Below are 18,045 nucleotides of genomic sequence, written 5' to 3'. Positions count from 1 at the left end.
AGTCACATCATGAGCTTTAGGAAATTGATGTGGGTTATTAGCTTAGAATCAAAATCAGCACTAGCTATTCATAGGCTGTTAAAGTGGCCTTGTTTGATTGATTGATTATTTAAACAAGTTACAGATGCCTTCAGATATCCATTGACTGACATTAAACACAGTTTTGTTTTAATGAAATATTTTAATACTATTTGTATGCCTGCCAGCAGAAAGTTTGAAGACAGGTCCCCCCCCCAGTTTCCCTTATGTATCCTGAATTGTACTGATCTTTTTAAACTAAAAAATAATAACCCCAGTCCAGTTATATATGATTTGATCCTATTGAAACAAATGGCAACAAAATTGATTTTTAAGAGTTTTTTTAAAAGTTGTTTTGTTTTACTATGTTTTTAAATGTTTTGTTTTAATGTGTTTCAAAGTCTTTTGTTTTTAAGATGTTTTAAAGTGCTTTTAGAGTTTTTACCACCCTTGGTTTCTTCTGGGAGGAAGGGCGGGATATAAATCTAATAAATAAATAAATAAATAAAAAACTGTAATCCTTTTTCTAATTACTTGTGAGTAAGCCCCATTGGGCCCAGTGGGACATATTTATGAATAGGCATGCACAGACATTAACAATTGCACTGTTAATTCCAAGTAAACTTGCATAGTAGTATGCTGCTTCTTTAACTATGCTGGGGTCCAAAGGTGTGAAAAGAAGTAATTCTTAAAAATGAGAAGACTAACTTCTGTTTCTTCTTAGGGTCAGTATGAATATATTAGTCGTTGTGATGGACAGGACTGCTCAGTTTGTCAATGCTTTCCTGAAAAAGGCTCAAGAGTAAGTGTTTAATTCTATTTATATATTTTTATAATTTATACCCCACTTTTCTCCATTAACATGTACTCAAAGTGGCTTACAAGTTTAAATAATACAACACATTAAAAGAACCCTCCAACTTTTGAAACGTTTTAAAAGCAACAATTTTAAAGCAATAGTAGAAGCAGTTATTAGTCATAAATAAAGGGAAGTTTTCAGGTGTATCTATATAGATGGAGGCAATTTTTGAGATTTCCTGGTCCCAGACTGTTTTGAACTGTAAAGGTTAAAACTAGTCCCCACTGAGGCCAGAAAATTCAAGCACCACCAGCAACCTTTATTTAAATGTACTGTTTAGCATTACATGCAACCAGTATCAGATAGTGTGGTGGGGCGATGCTGTTCACTTGACTGGTCACGTTGCTACTGCTTACCAGGAGGTAGAGGGGGCAACAGTGAGGTTAGTGTGGTAAAAACACAGTAGCAGGAGCATTGGATTGGCTCTGCTGGTGCATTTGCACTGTGCTAACATAACTACTGCTTCACCCCTACCCCTCTACCTTCTGGTAAGAAGCAGCAAAACAGCTGGCCAGAGGTCAGATGAGTGGTAGCACTCCACCATACCATCTGCTACTGCATGCAACAACATTATTTTTAAAAACAATTGATGCATCCCTAAACACAATTGCATAGAAACCGATTCATAGGATTTCAGTGGGATTTACTTGTAGGCATAGTAGGATTGCAATCAGTGTAAGAAGGGTGCAGTCTTTGGTGGGGGTCCTCATGTTCAAGTACATATGTGCCAGCATTACAACCATAAACATAGTAGAATACCTGATAGGTTGGTGGAAATATTTCTGGCTGGTGGCAAAAGATCCAAGCCATTATTTTAATCAATTTTAACCTGTGTCCAGGGTAAATAGTATTTATAGGGAAATGGCTTGGTCTGAAAAGTATGTCTCTGAAATTTCAGAGAGATGTACATATTTTTGACTTCAGATCCATTTGGAAACCTTGATGAATTCCTATAGCCTGAGATACTTTCCTGATTTACCTAGCATCATGTCTGTTTTCACCTGTGAGATTAAGGAAGAGACTACAAATAGGCTGTTAAATCTGTGTGTCCAAAATAATATATAGCCAACATTTCTCTTTCATTTTAAGTCTTGAAAATTCTCAGTATGATGGTAGTAGATTTATTTCCATTGTTACCTGCAAGTACAGAGTTCATCACATTAGTTAACGGAATGTAGGCACAGTTCTTTACACTGCATACTCTGTTTATTTGGAGGGAAATGAACCATGTGGCAATGAGAAATATAAAATGCCATATGACCATAGTTGAATGCGCTGGAATTTTGATTGCTGAAAAATGCAGCCATTAAAATTTTAACCCAAGATCAAATAAAATGGCAGCACATGAGTGAAGAGGACTTTGAAACCTGGCTTTCACTTGCTGTAGCAGAATGCACAAATCCACCAACACACACACACACACACACACACACATCTTTATTGTTACGGTCGGTGACCAGCATAGAACAACACATGTAATTGTGGTGTCTTTGAACAAAAGCTAGCTGGGATTACCTGGTCTTCCTGTCTAATGAGGGAATCCAAAATATTTTATTTATTAGATTTATATCCCACCCTTCCTCCCAGTAGGAGCCTAGGGCAGCAAACAAAAGCACTAAAAACTCTAAAACAACATAAAAATAGACTTTAAAATATATTAAAACAAGTCATTCTTAAAAATATGTTAAAACAAAACATCTTTAAAAAACCCTTTAAAACGCATTAAAAAGCAATTCCAACACAGACGCAGACTGGGATAAGGTCTCTACTTAAAAGACTTGCTGAAAGAGGAAAGTCTTCAGTACCTACCAAAAAGATATCAGAGATGGCGACTGTCTAATATTTAAGGGGAAGTGCCCAATATCTTGTGTAATAGCACAAGAAAGACAATGGAGATTCTTGGCCATTAACTTGCATGTATCTGTGAAAACTTATAGAATTGTAGAGTTGGAAGGGACCTATAAGGCCATAGAGTCCAATCCCCTGCTCAGTGCAGGAATCTAAGTTAAAGCATATCTGACAGATGGCTGTCCGGCTGCCTCTTGAATGCCTCCAGTGTTGGAGAGTCCACCACCTCCCTAGATAATTGGTTCCATTGTTGTACCGCTCTAACGGTTAGGACTTTTTGACTGATGTTTAGCCAAAATCTGGCTTCCTGTAATTTGAGCCCATTATTCTATGTCCTGCACTCTAGGACAGTTGAGAAGAGATCTTGGCCCTCTTCTGTGTGGCAATCTTTCAAGAACTTGAAGAGTGCTATCATATCTCCCACCAGTCTTTTCTTCTCAAGGTTAAACATTGATAAAATGTTCTTTCAGTCTCTCCTCGTAGGGCTTTGTTTCTCGGTTCTAAAGTGCCATTACGTTCCAAATACTTTTTTAAAAAATTAAAAATTGCAATGCACACTCTGTGTAGACGACACAGGGTCTGATTACCAAATATGGGAAGATTAGGAGCACTACTCTACCTACATTCCATTCTACTCACATAAATTCTCTCCTCAGATTTCTAAATAGTGGTTATCATTGTTTTTTGTGATGTCTGAACCAGTGTAACCATAATCTTTCAGATGTATCACTGGTTTCAGGATAAACCATAACATACTCTAGTTTTCATCCAGCTGTTTGCTAAGTAATAATCCTATTCATTATCTTTTTTCTGAAAAAGGTGCCACCAATCTTCACTAAACTCTCCGCCTAAAAATTGCTGTAGCTTTTTTGCCTACTCAGTCTGAACATGCAATTGCATTGCTTGTTTAAATGCAAAAGCCACAGAGTTTCAACAGATTTCCCTGGTTATAACTGGACTCATTTAATAATTAAAAAAAACACACAACATGTCCTGCTCTGACCCCTGAAGTTTGATCCCATTCACTACTTTGAGCTTTGTTGATAGTGTTTAGTAGATCATAGAAACAAGCCTGCATTCATGACATGACCTAATTTGTTGTCTCATAAGCGACTGAGTCACATGCTCAGAGCAGAGCCAGTTGTAAGTATAGCTGCTCTGATGTCTATTTCTTCTCAACCAAAATGACCAAAATTTTATTGTCATAAGGTGGTCATTTGTATCTAATTTTTAAAAGTAAATTGTGGGTGAAAATCTAACTAATCAGAAGATTTCAATCCAAATTCTTCAGGAAACATCATCATGCATTGTGGCCCAATTAATATGTAATGACAAACCATGGTTTGTCATTGCATATTAATGACAATATGTTTTGTCATTATGTGTATGATTCAGATGAGTTCAAGGTTCATACATTCTGCCCTCCCCTTTCTCCAACATGTGAGGGGAGCAAATTGAAGTCTTCTATTTTTAACAAATCACAGTGTTTTGTCCAAATATTGGACACTAGTTTGAACAAACCATAGAATTAACAGGGACATCAGAGAAGGTAAGATCAGAACTTGTTAACTAGGTCAGATCTCTCCACTTTGTTGATCCAATAAGAAAAATATAGAAAATAATAGATTTATTATGAATGGAGGTGATTCTGTTTGCTGTTCAGAAACCGCAAAGAGGAAATTGTCCTGGACATGTGTTGCAAAATTTGAAAGACTGTTATCCAGAATGAAAATCGCACCATGGTTTTACCAATAAGTATACTCTGCCCTATGTTCCATTTCACTCTTTTTGAATTCCATTTTCACTAGAAGAATTTCTAAAATTAATTCTGGAACTGGAGCATCTATAGTTGACCACAGTTCCAGGGTGCTTTCACACTGCACTTTATTCTGTTATTTTGATGATTTATTTCCTGTTAATTTGTGCATAAAATTTGAGCTTTCACACGACATAACGGGTAGCTCCGGAATTCTGGTGGAATGTAGTGGAAGTTTAGCACTAATTTCCGCAATAAATGATACCAGAAAAATTCCGATAGCAGGCTGGGAACCCGGAAGATTGCAGGAGTTTTGCGCTAGCTGCCGCTGCTCACGTGACAGGCATCCCAGCATGCAGTGCGTTCCTGCCCTTACCAACAGCCCTCCCAGCATGCAGCCTTCACGTGCTGCTGCGCTGCCACCGCCGCGCCTCCCAGACAATCCCAGCTGCCCCTGAGAGAGCAGCCTGTGCTGCTGCTGCTTGTGCTCAACCAGAGCCTCTGCTGCTGCAATGCTGCGCCTCTCAGCTGATCGCGATCGCACCTCTTTCAACCCCCCCACGCACCGAAAGAACAGGCCTCAAACCGGTGTCATGTGAGGCCGAATGAAGGGGGGGGGAGAAAAACTATGCTCTGTGCTCTTTGTGTGAAAGACTGTTGCACAAAATGCCGGTATAACAGGTACTGCAGTGTGGAAGGGATTTTTGAAATCCGGAACGAAGCACTACCTTTTTAATCCATTAAACTAGCGCTATTAGCCCCATGTGTGAAAGCAGCCCCAGTTCATTTGCATAGGTGTATTGATAAAAAACTGGGGATGAGGGAAGCAGTCTTGATGTAATTTAGATTGTATCAATATTCTTTTTGTGTGATAAGTTACTGCTGTAGAGATGAGCTCACATACTTCTATAAAGCACCTCACAAAAAGAAACTTGATACAACCATATGCACAGGTACGTCAAGTTTGCTTTACTGTTATTTTCTTCTTCTTCAGCGCATGCAGTGTTTTACAAATGCAATACACTTGTACCTAAAGAATGTTCTCTAACTGGATTTAGACAAACTCAGGGGAACAGGCCCACTAATAATTATAATTTATTATTAAATAATAAATTTAATAATAATTACATTTATATCCCGCCCTTCCAGTAGGAGCCCAGGGCAGCAAACAAAAACACTCTAAAACATCATAAAAACAGACATTATAATATATTAAAACAAAACATATTTTAAACCATACTAAAACAAAACATTTTAAAAAGCATATTAAAAAACCTTTAAAAACATCTTAGAAGGCAATTCCAGAACAGAGGCAGACTGGGATAAGTCTCTACTTAAAAGGCTTGTTGAAAGAGGAAGGTCTTTAGCAGGCACTGAAAAAGTAACAGATGGCGCCTGTCTAATATTGAAGGAGAGGGAATTCTAAAGGGTAGGTGTCACTACACTAAAGGTCCGCTTCCTATGTTGTGCGGAACGGACCTCCTGATAAGATGGTATATGCAGGAGGCCCTCACTTGCAGAGCACAGTGATTGACTGGGTATATGAGGGGTAAGATGATCTTTCAAGTATCCTGGTCCCAAGCTGTAGAGGACTCTCTACACCAAAAGGAGAACCTTGAACTTAGCCTGGTAGCTAGTGGGCAGCCAGTGCAATTCTTTCAGCAGTGGAGTGACATGTGTGTGATATCCTGCCCCAGTGAGCAGTCACGCTGCTGCATTTTGCACCAGCTGCAGCTTCTGAACCAACCTCAAGGGCAGCCCCACATAGAACTTATTACAGTAATCCAGCCTGGAAGTTACCAGTGCATAGACAACGGTGGTCAGGCTATCCTGGTCCAGTAATGGCCACAATTGTCTTACCAGCCAAAGCTTGTAAAAGGCACTCCTAGCCACTGAGGTCGCCTAGGCCTCTAGCGACAAAGTTGGCTCCAGGGACATCCCCAAACTATGAACCTGTTCTTTCAGAGAGAGTACAACCCCATCCAAAGCAGGCAAATGACCAATTATCCAAAGTTGAGAACCACCAGCACACAATGCCTCTGTCCTGCTAGGATTCAGACTCAGTTTATTGGCCCTCATCCAGCCCACCATCGAGTCCAGGAACTTGTCTAGGGCTTGCATGGCCTCTTCCGATTCAGAGAAATAGAGCTGGGTATCACCAGTGTATTGCTGACACCTCACCCCAAATCTCCTGCTGACTGCTGCCAAGGTACCCTGCGGCACCCCAGAGTACAACTGCCAGGGGTTCAAAAGACAATCTCCCAATGCAATTCTCTGAAAACAACCCTGGAGGTAAGATCAAAAATATTGTAAAACAGTGCTTCCGATACCCATCTCACCAAGCTGGCTCAGAACAATACCATAGTCAATAGTATCAAAAGCCACTGAAAGATCAAGTAAGAATAACAGGGTTGCATTGTTATGCTCCCCTGTCCTCCCGATAAAGGTCATCCATCAAGGTGAACAAGGCCAATTCAGTTCCATAACCAGGCCTGAACCCAGATTGGAATGGGTCAAGATAATCTGTTTAATCCAAGAGTATTTGCATTTGCTGTGCCACAGTCCTCTCAGCAACCTTGCCTAAAAAGTGGGTATTTGCAACTGGGTGGTAGTTGTCACAAACCAATGGGTCCAGGGTGGGCTTTTTCAGGAGAAGTTGGATCACTACCTCTTTCAGGGTGGCTGGAACCACTCCCTCCCGCAACAATGCGATGACCACACCCTGGATCCACTTGGTCAAATCTCCTTGGCAAGCTTTAATAAGCCAAGAAGGGAAAGGGTAAAGAGTACACATTGTTGGTCACATCATCGCAAGCACCTTGTCCACATCATCAGGCCGCATCAACTGAAACCAATCCCAAGAAGTTGCAGCAGACGTTGCACTGGACACCTCACTGGCGACTACACTAGATGTAGATGCAGCATCAATATTGCTATGGAGGCAAACAACATTACCTTCAAATTGCCTTGCAAACAATTCACAGTGGGCCTCCGAAGGGTCTAAAACTCCATTTCCTGGTATTGATGTCAACAGACCCCGGAAAAGCTCCACTGGATGGCTACTTGAGGATGCGATGGTGGCAGAGAAGTGGGCCTTCTTTACTGCCCTCACCACCACACAGTAGGCACAGTTACGATGTTTTACTCATGCGCAATCACCCTCGCAGCATGTCTTTTGCCACTTGTGCTCTAGCCGTCATCCAGTTATTACACATTGATAAAAAAAAATGTTTGTAGGTAGTACACTGACCATCAGTTGATGGGGCACAACAGTGGGGGAGGACTGTTGTCTTCATAACTTGCTGGTGGGCTTCTCGCAGGCATCTGGTTGTCTACTCTGGGAAACAGAATACCAGATGTACTCATTGGTCTGATTCCACAGACTCTTACTGTGTTCTCATGAAAACAGTCAGTGCAGAGAAAAACACTAATTTAAATTGTTTTAAATTGTTTTTAAAAGATGTGTTTTTAAATTTGTATATTTGTTTTAATGTTTTTAGTTACAGTAAACCGTCTAGAGAGCTTTGGCTATGGGGCGGTATATAAGTACAATAAATAAATAAATAAGGGGAGGGGGAATGGAAGGAACAGAAAACTGCAGCAAATTGCCTGCAGAGTGTTCTGTGTGCAATGTGGAAATAAAAAGTGGACAATTTTAATGCATCATTTCAGAAACAAGGCTAAGGAATCTGGAACGCTAATATCTGGGGAAGAAATTTGGGGGGAAAATTAGAAGCATCTATAACTACTAAGTAATCATACTGCTATAATCGCCCTTAAATTCTGTGCTTCTCACCAAGGTGTTGGAGCCTGTAAGGTGCAGTCAGACCCAGGGAGCATCAAAAGATTTTGGTCTGTTTGCAGGGCTGTGTCTGGGGTACTGAAATTTTTGACACCAACCACCCTTATTTTCTATGATTGTGATTATGGCTAATAATTGATCCCTTCCTGCCTATCCACTCCCTCCTCTCCAGACCTCTGTTCTACCAATCCACTGCAGGCTCTGCTGTCGCCAGGAGTGGATGCATGTTAATTGGCATGCGAAAAGCAACTGCTTTTGAATTCAGGCTTTTTTCCATTCAATTGGGTGTAGTGAGGTAAATTCTTCCTTCTTAATGTAGCATGAAGTAGTAGTGACACCCACTGGTGAGAGGGCTACTTTAGAAAACTTCAGTGGAGAACAAATGCAGTTAAGACACATAGTCATATAACACATAATACTCAGTACAATTGTTGCAGTGCAGAAAGTACACTGTCTGTAAATTGGATGTTAGGAGGTGCTGCACACATACTGTTGCTGCTAAATATATGCTTATGGGGGATATGAAAAAGGATATTCTGAAGAGTTGGTGCAAACAAAACCTGCCCTGTATGTCCATCCATATGTAGGATCACACTTATTTTAACAAGTTAGCTTTCAATATTAGCTTAAAGTGTGTCCAATTTTTAGTGTGTTTTCAATTGCTCCCTCAAAAATATTGTTTAATTGGACCATTGGTCTCACCTGAAGGGTGATTTTCCTATGAGTATGGACATCACAGCGGGTATTAGCTCCACCTATCGTGCGAAGGCAAGAATGTCTTTGAAGTCAAGACTAGGGGCGTCAGGCCCCTCCCACTCTCCAGTTCATTCGCAGCGAGTCTAAGGAGAAATATCTAAAAATACAAGAACAAGGCAAACAGGCCTGGCAGCAGGAAAATAACACAATAGTACCATGCATAGTAACATGACTCCAACATAGCGGTATAACAAAACTAGAAGTCTTGACTTCACTCTTAAATTTAAATATAATAGCGTAACAGTAATATATAACACATTAGAAAATATATAGTCATCCCCCAACTGGGAGGGTCGTGATGTCCGTACTCATAGGAAAATCACCCTTCAGGTGAGACCAATGGTCCATTTTCCCTATGAGTCCGGCCATCACAGCGGGATGTACCAGAGCAGCCCATACAGGGAGGGACCACCCACGTGTTAATCGTCATTAAGAACCTGTTGCAACACTCGTCTGCCAAAAGAAGCGTCAGCAGAGGCATAGCGATCAATTTTATAATGCCTTATAAACGAGTGTGGGGTAGACCAGACTGCAGCCCTACAAATATCGGCAACAGGAGCATTAGTGGCAAAAGCAGCCGAAGTGGCAGCTGACCTGGTAGAATGAGCAGTTATACTAGCTGGAACTGACAGCTTCAGAGACTCATATGCTAAAGTAATACATGCCCTTAACCAACGGGATAAGGTAGAATTGGATACTTTATGTCCCTTGGCCCTTGATGAAAGGATACAAACAGAGACTCCGTTCGTCAAATCTCTTGGGTCCTAGACAGGTAGGTCTTGAGAGCCCTCCGGACATCTAACAAATGCCAAGCCTTCTTGAGAGGATGGGTAGGATTCGGGCAAAAGGAAGGCAAAACAATGTCCTGGTTGCAATGAAAAACCGAATCAACCTTGGGACAGAAGGAAGGATCAGTCTTCAGCACAACAGGCTCCTTATGGAAGACGCAGAGGTGTCGAGCAGAAGACAATGCGCTCAACTCCGAAACGCGTCTGGCAGATGTGATTGCGATCAGGAACAAGACCTTGAAGGACAGCATACGTAGGGGCACAGTCCTGATGGGTTCAAACGGAGGGCGTTGCAAAGCCTGCAAAACTTTCGGCAAACTCCATGAGGGAAACCGATGGACAACAGCCGGAGAGCGTAGGGCGACTCCCCTCAAAAAACGTTTGATGAACGGATGTGAGGAAATAGGAGCTCCAGGAGAGGACACTGAGAGAATGGACAACAGAGTGGACGCATGTCGATGTAGAGTGTTGGGTCGAAGTCCCATCATAAAGCCACTATGGAGAAAATGCAGCACCTGATGCACAGTGGCCTGGGATGGATCATGGTGGTGGGACTGACACCACTTGGAGAAAGCCACCCAGGTATGTTGATAAATACGAGTGGTAGATGGTCTTCTCGAGGCCAAAATAATATCAATCACAGCGTCAGACAGTCCAGCTGACCTCAAATGTCCCCGTTCAAACGCCACGCTGTTAGATTGAGCCAAGTAGGGTTCTGGTGCCATACTGGACCCTGGGATAGGAGGTCTGGCCTGACTGGAAGTGTCCAAGGCTCCATCATTGACATTGCCAGAAGATGTGAGAACCACGGTCGGCGTGGCCAAAATGGTGCTATCAGAACCAGCTGTGCCCTCTCGGTTCGCGCCTTCCTCAAGGTTTTGGCTAACAATGGTATTGGAGGAAAAGCGTACAAGAGACCGTCTGGCCACGGTATTGTCAGAGCATCCATTGCTTCCGCTGTTGAATCCAGGTATCGGGCAAAGTACCTGGGAAGCTGGCAATTGCGACTGGAGGCAAACAGGTCGATTGAGCATTCGCCAAACCGACTCTGAAAACGATGGAAAATGGCTGGGTGAAGTTTCCATTCCCCCGGAAAAACCTGTTGTCTGCTGAGCCAGTCTGCTGTCACATTCCAAATCCCTCTGAGATGTTCTCCTTTCAGGGATTGTAGATGATGTTCTGCCCAGACAAAGATGAGGGAGGCTAGGTCCTGCAGAGGACGAGACCTGGTGCCCCCCTGTCTGTTCAAATGTGATTTTACACACGTGCTGTCTGTTCGAATGAGGACATGGTCCAAAGGGAACAGAGACTGAAAATGAAGTAGAGCTAAATGTACAGCCTTTAGCTCCAGCCAGTTGATGCTTTGAGTCTGCTCTGTGGTGGACCAAACCTCCTGAACGTACTGGGAGTTGCAGTGGGCTCCCCAGCCGATGAGGCTGGCATCTGTGTTTACAACAGTTCTGTGTGGTTCTCTGAACGGCATGGCCTTGGAGAGGTGTTGGGACCTCGTCCACCAGAGGAATGATAGGTGCAGCGCGGGGGTCAAGCGAACTTTGCGATGGTTGGAGCTGGCAATGTCCTGTTGAAAGGGCAGTAGAGTCCATTGAAGATGCCGAGTGTGGGCTTGAGCCCATGGCACAATATGGATTGTAGAAATAAACATTCCAAGTGCCCTGGCTAGAAGCATGACGTCTGCTGATGTTTGGTGCATCAGGGACCTTGCGATGCTTGTGATGGCAGTGATGCAATCTGGAGCCAGGAATACCATTGCCTGCAGGGTGTCCAACATTGCCCCTAGATGTAGTAGGCGTTGAGTTGGTTGGAGATGGCTTTTGTCAAAGTTGACAAGCCAGCCGTAGGTCTCTGCCCTGGAAGCGTCGGTTCCAGGAGCCCCTGAATGAATTGGGGTCATAGGATCTGAAGTTGCGGCTCGTCCTCCTGGCCGCGTTCCTCGAAAGGGCTGGTTAGTACGGAAGGAAGGAGATCGCCTGAAAGGCCTGTGGTCGATGTTCTGGACAGTGGCCAGAACCGGTTTGTGGGCGTCCTTGGGATCAACCAGCAGTGCCTTTAGAGCTTCCTCGCCGAAGAGTAACAATCCGGAGTAAGGAGCCCTGGACAGATTCATTCTGGCCGCTGAATCAGCTTGCCAGTGGCGAAGCCAGAGGGTCCGTCGAGCGACTATCTGAGCCATCATGGCTCGTGCCCCCAATTGAGTGGTATCCAAGGTGGCATCGGCCACAAAAGCTGCTGTCTTACGCAACTTTACCAGTGACCTTCTGAGGGCGACAGGATCAGGGCTAGTGTCCTCTAGAAGATCATCTAGCCACATCATAGCTGCTCTGGAGAAAATGGAGGCTGAAGCGGAGGCACGCGTGGAGAGGGCAGTGGCCTCGTGATTTTTGCGGAGGGCGAAGTCTATTCGTCGCTCAGTAGTGTCCTTTAGTTGGGAATCTCCTTCCCTGGGCAAGAGAGAACGTGAAACTAGGCGAGCAATTGGTTCATCTATGCCAGGGACGTCTAACTTGGTGGCAAAGTCTGGAGCTAGGGCGTAAAACCTGTCAGCCAGGTTCTTGAAGCGGCGAGAATGGAATGGGTGAGCCCATTCTTTAGAGGCCAATTTGGCAATCGGGTCCGGCACCGGGATGTAATGTTCAGTAGGTGCAGGGGATTTGAGAACCTTGGCCCCTTTGATGGCTGGGGTGGAGGAAGTTGAAGGCGCAGTGTGGAGACCAAGGGTATTAACTACCCTGCGTGCCAGGGGCTGATAGTCTGAAGCATTAAACAAGCGATACGATGTATCCTCCTCATGATCTGAATAGTCGCTCCAGTCATCTCCTTCAACGTGGTCAGTGAAGGATGACTCCTCCGCATACGAGGCTTCGTCAAAAACTCTGCCTCTGGCTACATCAAAGGGGTTAGGTGAACAGGAAGGATGAGCTTCATGACACGCACGTTGGTCCATGTTGAGTTGGGGTATGGCAGGAACTTGTGGTGGTGACTGCATTTGGGTGAAAAATGCCAGCATGGCTTGAAGTTGGAAGAGGAAATCAGGGGACGGCAGCAGCCCAGTTTTGGTAGATGTTTGTGCCTGAGTGGCTATTGGAGCAGATGTTTGGGACGGTAAAACGGAGGGAGGCTGGTTAGGCGAAGGCTGAGTGGGGAAGCCAGCAAAATCTTCCTTGTCAGAGGAAGCAGCAGGGGAATGAAGTATATCGCTTATGTGTGCCTGAGTTGCTGTGGTAGTAGTGGGGGTTGGCACAGAGGCATAGCGTGGCCGCTTTTGTTTGCTATGGCTTGAAAGATGTTTTGTCTTAGCCATTGCTTTAACATGCTTAGACTTAGTCGCCTTAGATTGTTGCGGCTGGGCTGTTTGTGACATGCCTGGCTGATCTGGCATCATATTGGCTGATTGCGACATGCCTGGCTGTTCTGCCATCTTATATTAACTTGGGTGCAGTACACGGCCACGGTGGGGGCAGGATGTAAAGACCCGAACTGGCACAGTGTACGACCACGGAGGGGGTAGGATACACTGGCAGATGGCTAAGTGCACGGCCACAGAGGGGGCAGGATGCACTGTGGTATCAGCGTTAGGATAATATAGGCTGTATAATATAGGCTGTATTTTAGGCTTGGTACACGGCCACAGAGGGGGCAGGATGTACAAAATATAGTTCAGATTAGTGCTGTAGGCTGGATTTCAGGCATGGTACACGGCCACAGAGGGGGCAGGATGTACTGAATATAATTCAGATTTAGTACAAGTCAGCCACTGATATTAAAGCTCCAGCCTTGATGATACTGAATATAATTCAAATTTAGTACAAGTCAGCCACTGATATTAAAGCTCCAGCCTTGATAATACTGAATATAATTCAGATTTAGTACAAGTCAGGCACTGATATTAAAGCTCCAGCCATGATAATACTGAATATAATTCAGATTTAGTACAAGTCAGGCGCTGATATTAAAGCTCCAGCCTTGATGATACTGAATATAATTCAAATTTAGTACAAGTCAGCCACTGATATTAAAGCTCCAGCCTTGATAATACTGAATATAATTCAGATTTAGTATAAGTCAGCTCCAGCCTTGATAATACTGAATATAGTTCAGATTTAGTACAAGTCAGCCACTGATATTAAAGCTCCAGCCTTGATAATACTGAATATAATTCAGATTTAGTACAAGTCAGCCACTGATATTAAAGCTCCAGCCTTGATGATACTGAATATAATTCAGATTTAGTACAAGTCAGCCACTGATATTAAAGCTCCAGCCTTGATGGTACTGAATATCATTCGACTTTAGTACAAGGCAGCCACTGTATTAAAACTCCAGCCTTGATGATACAGTCACAGTAAATTTGTGTGTGAGGAAGCCCTGTGTAAGTCTGTCTACAACACACAGACAACACACATACAGATAGCTTGCAGGGAAGGTATCTGTTGGTTAATAAAGGGGTTAACAAAAAAGGCGGGAAATTTGAATCCCACAAAAATGGCGCCCGGAAAAGAAAGGACAGGAAAAATGATCTAAAAATGGCGGAGATAGACGGAGCAATGGTGGCCGTCTGATAACGAACTGGGGGAAGGGTAGCCCAGCACAGTCTTACAGGGGGAGCCGCGGGGCGATAGCCGCGCTTGCGGCTCTAAAAAACCCCAAGAAGGAGACTGCCGAGAGGAGCAGGAAGGCAAGCCGCTGCCGCCACCGGCTGCAGAGCTCTCCATGGCGAAAATTAAAATCACGGAGATAGAGGGAGAAAAGGAGCCGTATCAACAGGCTCCGGAGAGGCAGAACCCCGGCAGGCTGAATTAAGGCGGCAGGCTGAAAAGGGCAGGCTCCGGAGAGGCAGAACCCCGGCAGGCTGAATTAAGGTGGCAGGCTGAAAAGGGCAGGGAGCCGCAGCTGCAAGCTCCCGCCTGGAAGAGAACCGCAACCGCGGTCCCTTCAAAAGCTCCACAGAGCGCGGCTTGATCCGATGGATGGCAAAGCCAGGGAGGGAAAGTCTCAAAACAGCCAAAAAAGGTAGAGAACCGCAGCCGCGGTCTCTGTGGGGACCTCAGACAAGCAAGGGAAATAAAAGTAAATAAAAGGCTCAAAAACAGCCAAAAAAGGTAGAGAACCGCAGCCGCGGTCTCTGTGGGGACCCTCAGACAAGCAAGGGAAATAAAAGTAAATGAAAGGCTCCAAAACAGCCAAAAAAGGTAGAGAACCGCAGCCACAGTCTCTGTGGGGACCCTCAGACAAGCAAAGGAAATTAAAGTAAATGGAAGGCTAAACACAAAAAACATGGAGAACCGTAGCCGCGGTCTCTGAGGGAACCCTCAAAAGAAGTAGAAATAAACTTAAATGAAGTTAAACAGAAAAACAGGGAAAGGATGGACTGGGGAGACACACAAGTAACACTAGGTTCGCACCCAGTCAGAACAAATAAACAGACAAATCACGAAAAAACTTAGCTAAATGCTACGCTATAGTATCTCAATCTTGTTCGTACGAAGGCAAGAATGAACTGGAGAGTGGGAGGGGCCTGACACCCCTAGTCTTGACTTCAAAGACATTCTTGCCTTCGCACGATAGGCGGAGCTAATACCCGCTGTGATGGCCGGACTCATAGGGAAAATATTTTTTGTCCATGTCATGAATAATACAAAGAAATATGGAAAGGCACTCAATTTTGTCTTTAGGATTCCAATGTACTGTGAAATTTCTGAGCTGCTCTCCACAGGGCACAACATCACGGAAGTTCCTGCACTTTGGGAGTAAAGGAGCCAAGCAGTCCTCAAGCTTGACAGAGCAAACCACACTGAGCGAAAGCCTAGGTAGAATTCCTTCATATGATATACTCTCTAAATCTTCCCCAAGCTCATTGGACTAGTAACAGCTCTACCCTAAGCCCATATATGGGCTGGATGAAGGCTTATAGAATACATAAAGTGACTCTGGCTATTTAGCTCAGTTAAATCAGGTAACTTCCTGAGCTTGCTCAGACAAGCTCAGGTATTGTACAGTGCTTCCTTCCAAGGTTTGAGAGTTGTGGATTTGGGGCTGCACAGTTCCTTGGAGCCTTAAAGAGCAATCTTTGGGTCCTTTTGTACAGCTCTGTCTGAACTGTAATTTGTAATTAGTATTTAGCTAAAAGCAGATAAACTCTTTTGATTTTTGTACAATTTGCTTAGCTGCTTGACAAATGGTTCCCCAGCAGGTCACTATGGGAACTTTCCAGGTTCAGCTCTTGATTAAAAAGTAGTAGTTCAGAAAGCATTCCCATTAAAAATTAATCTGTATTTCCAGCTACTGCAAAGCAGGTGCTCAACAGTCTCATGAAAAAGTGACAGGGCAAGCATGTCTTTAATAAGATAAGAAGTCATAGCTTTAACAGATCCTCAAGATACTCTTACTGAAAATGTCTGAAGAAGGCCCAAAATGATCACTGGCATCTTACTGTCCTCCTAATAATAATCTTGAACAAGTATTCCACAGAATCATGCTAGTTCAATGACTCATGGCAATATGCAATAGTTTTGTGACCACAATTGCTAGAATGGCAACTGCCAGGCCCACCAAGTAGAGCTCCAGTCCAGTGTGATCTCTGGTCCATTCTTCTCACAGCCAGCAAAGAAGATGGATTAGTGACTTCAGATGTGACTTAACAGCAATCACTTTTGTGAGGTATGAAGCAGGATCCACCATAACTTTATTTATTTATTTATTATTTGATTTATATCCCGCCCTTCCTCCCAGCAGGCGCCCAGGGCGGCATCTTGGATCTAGCACTGAAGGTCTAGACCAAAGAAGTGACTATAATATGTATTATTTATTGCTAACATTTGAGAAACCTCAATTCCAGCAGAAGAGATGGTTTCATAAAACTACTCCAGTAAACTTTATAACAGGACTTCTACTCCAGTTGAAATGAAACCTATAGGGGAGAACAGAATCATAAGAGTTTTGTCATAAATACATTACTAGAAAAAAAGCAATGCACATTTATTTGGCTTACAATGTTGATTTCTTTTAAAAAAGGTATTAAATGAATCGTATTTTCTCCAATAAGAATCCTCATTTTTAAATTGAGATAGTTTATTTGGTTGATACTCAACCTCCTACAGTTGGTCAGGTTCAGGATGTGCTGAAATAACACTGCTCATCCTTGGCATTGGGAGAGTTCCTGACCTAGACAATTAGCAAGCTAGTGAAATTTATTAGCATCAGCTAGCAGATGCCAGGCATAACATTCTCTCTGTTTTAACTGAACTAATTTGTCATTCCACATTAAGCATGGCTTTTTTCATCTGCTTTATTTTGACAGCTGTTCTGAGACTGGAACACTGCAGCAGTCACATTAGATGGGCACAAATAATGGATGTTATGGGTGGTATCAATTTGGTCTTAACAAAGCTTCCACTCATAATTGTTATTTGAGCTGAAAAAAAGACTAGCAATGCACTGGCTTTACATGGGGCACCAAAGTTGAATCAGTCAGCTGTCAAACTCATTGTGAATTCTGGATTAGTTAGTATGTTCTATAACTTCTTCCCTTTCTGGTGACAATCTAAATTAAGGATAGCCAACGGGCTAGCCTCTGAAGTCCTTCTATAGCCCTGAAGACCTGTTATATCCAACTCTTAGAATCTGCACTAAAATTTTAATAAAAAATTAACAGCGGCTAGAGCGCAAGTGGCAAAAGACGTGCTGTGAGGCTGATTGGGCATGAGTAAAACATCATAACCGTGCCTACTGTGTGGCAGTGAGGGCGGCAAAGAAGGCCCACTTCTCTGTCTCCATCACATCCTCAAGTAGCCATCAGGTGGAGCTTTTCTGTATTGTCAGGGATGTCCGGTAAATGGAGTTTTAGACCCTTCAGAGGCCCACTGTGAATTGTTTGCAAGGCACTTTGAGGGTAAAGTTGCTCTTCTCCATAGCAGTCTTGATGCCCCATCCACATCTACTGTAGTCCCTAATGAGGTGTCCAGTGCAACGTCTGCTGCACCTTCCTGGGAACGGTTTCAGTTGATGCGGCCTGATGATGTAGACCAGGTGCTTGCGATGATGCGGCCAGCAACATGTCCTCTTGACCCTTGCCCTTCTTGGATTACCGAGGGGGTTTGACGAGTGGATCCAAAGTGTGGTCAACGCATCATTGCAGGAGGGAGTGGTTCCAGTCCCCTTGAAAGAGATGGTGATCTGACCACTCCTGAAAAAGCCCACCCTG

At 43.6% G+C, this 18,045-nt stretch overlaps 1 protein-coding gene across 4 annotated transcripts in view; it reads left to right on the top strand.

Moving 5' to 3' along the window:
• The window catches only part of COL4A4 (collagen type IV alpha 4 chain), a 192,770-nt gene that overhangs the window by 19,925 nt on the left and 154,800 nt on the right, over positions 1 to 18,045 (top strand). For all 4 annotated transcript variants that reach the window (XM_061636823.1, XM_061636821.1, XM_061636822.1 and 1 more), the window contains exon 4: positions 743 to 820. In XM_061636823.1, coding sequence (XP_061492807.1) covers positions 743 to 820 — 78 coding nt within the window. The remainder of the gene's footprint in view (positions 1 to 742; positions 821 to 18,045) is intronic.

The sequence above is a fragment of the Rhineura floridana genome, chromosome 7 (assembly GCF_030035675.1).
Source record: "Rhineura floridana isolate rRhiFlo1 chromosome 7, rRhiFlo1.hap2, whole genome shotgun sequence".
Lineage (NCBI taxonomy): Eukaryota > Metazoa > Chordata > Lepidosauria > Squamata > Rhineuridae > Rhineura > Rhineura floridana.
The sequence above is the reverse complement of the archived record's forward strand: the minus strand, read 5'-3'. Positions and strand labels throughout refer to the sequence as shown.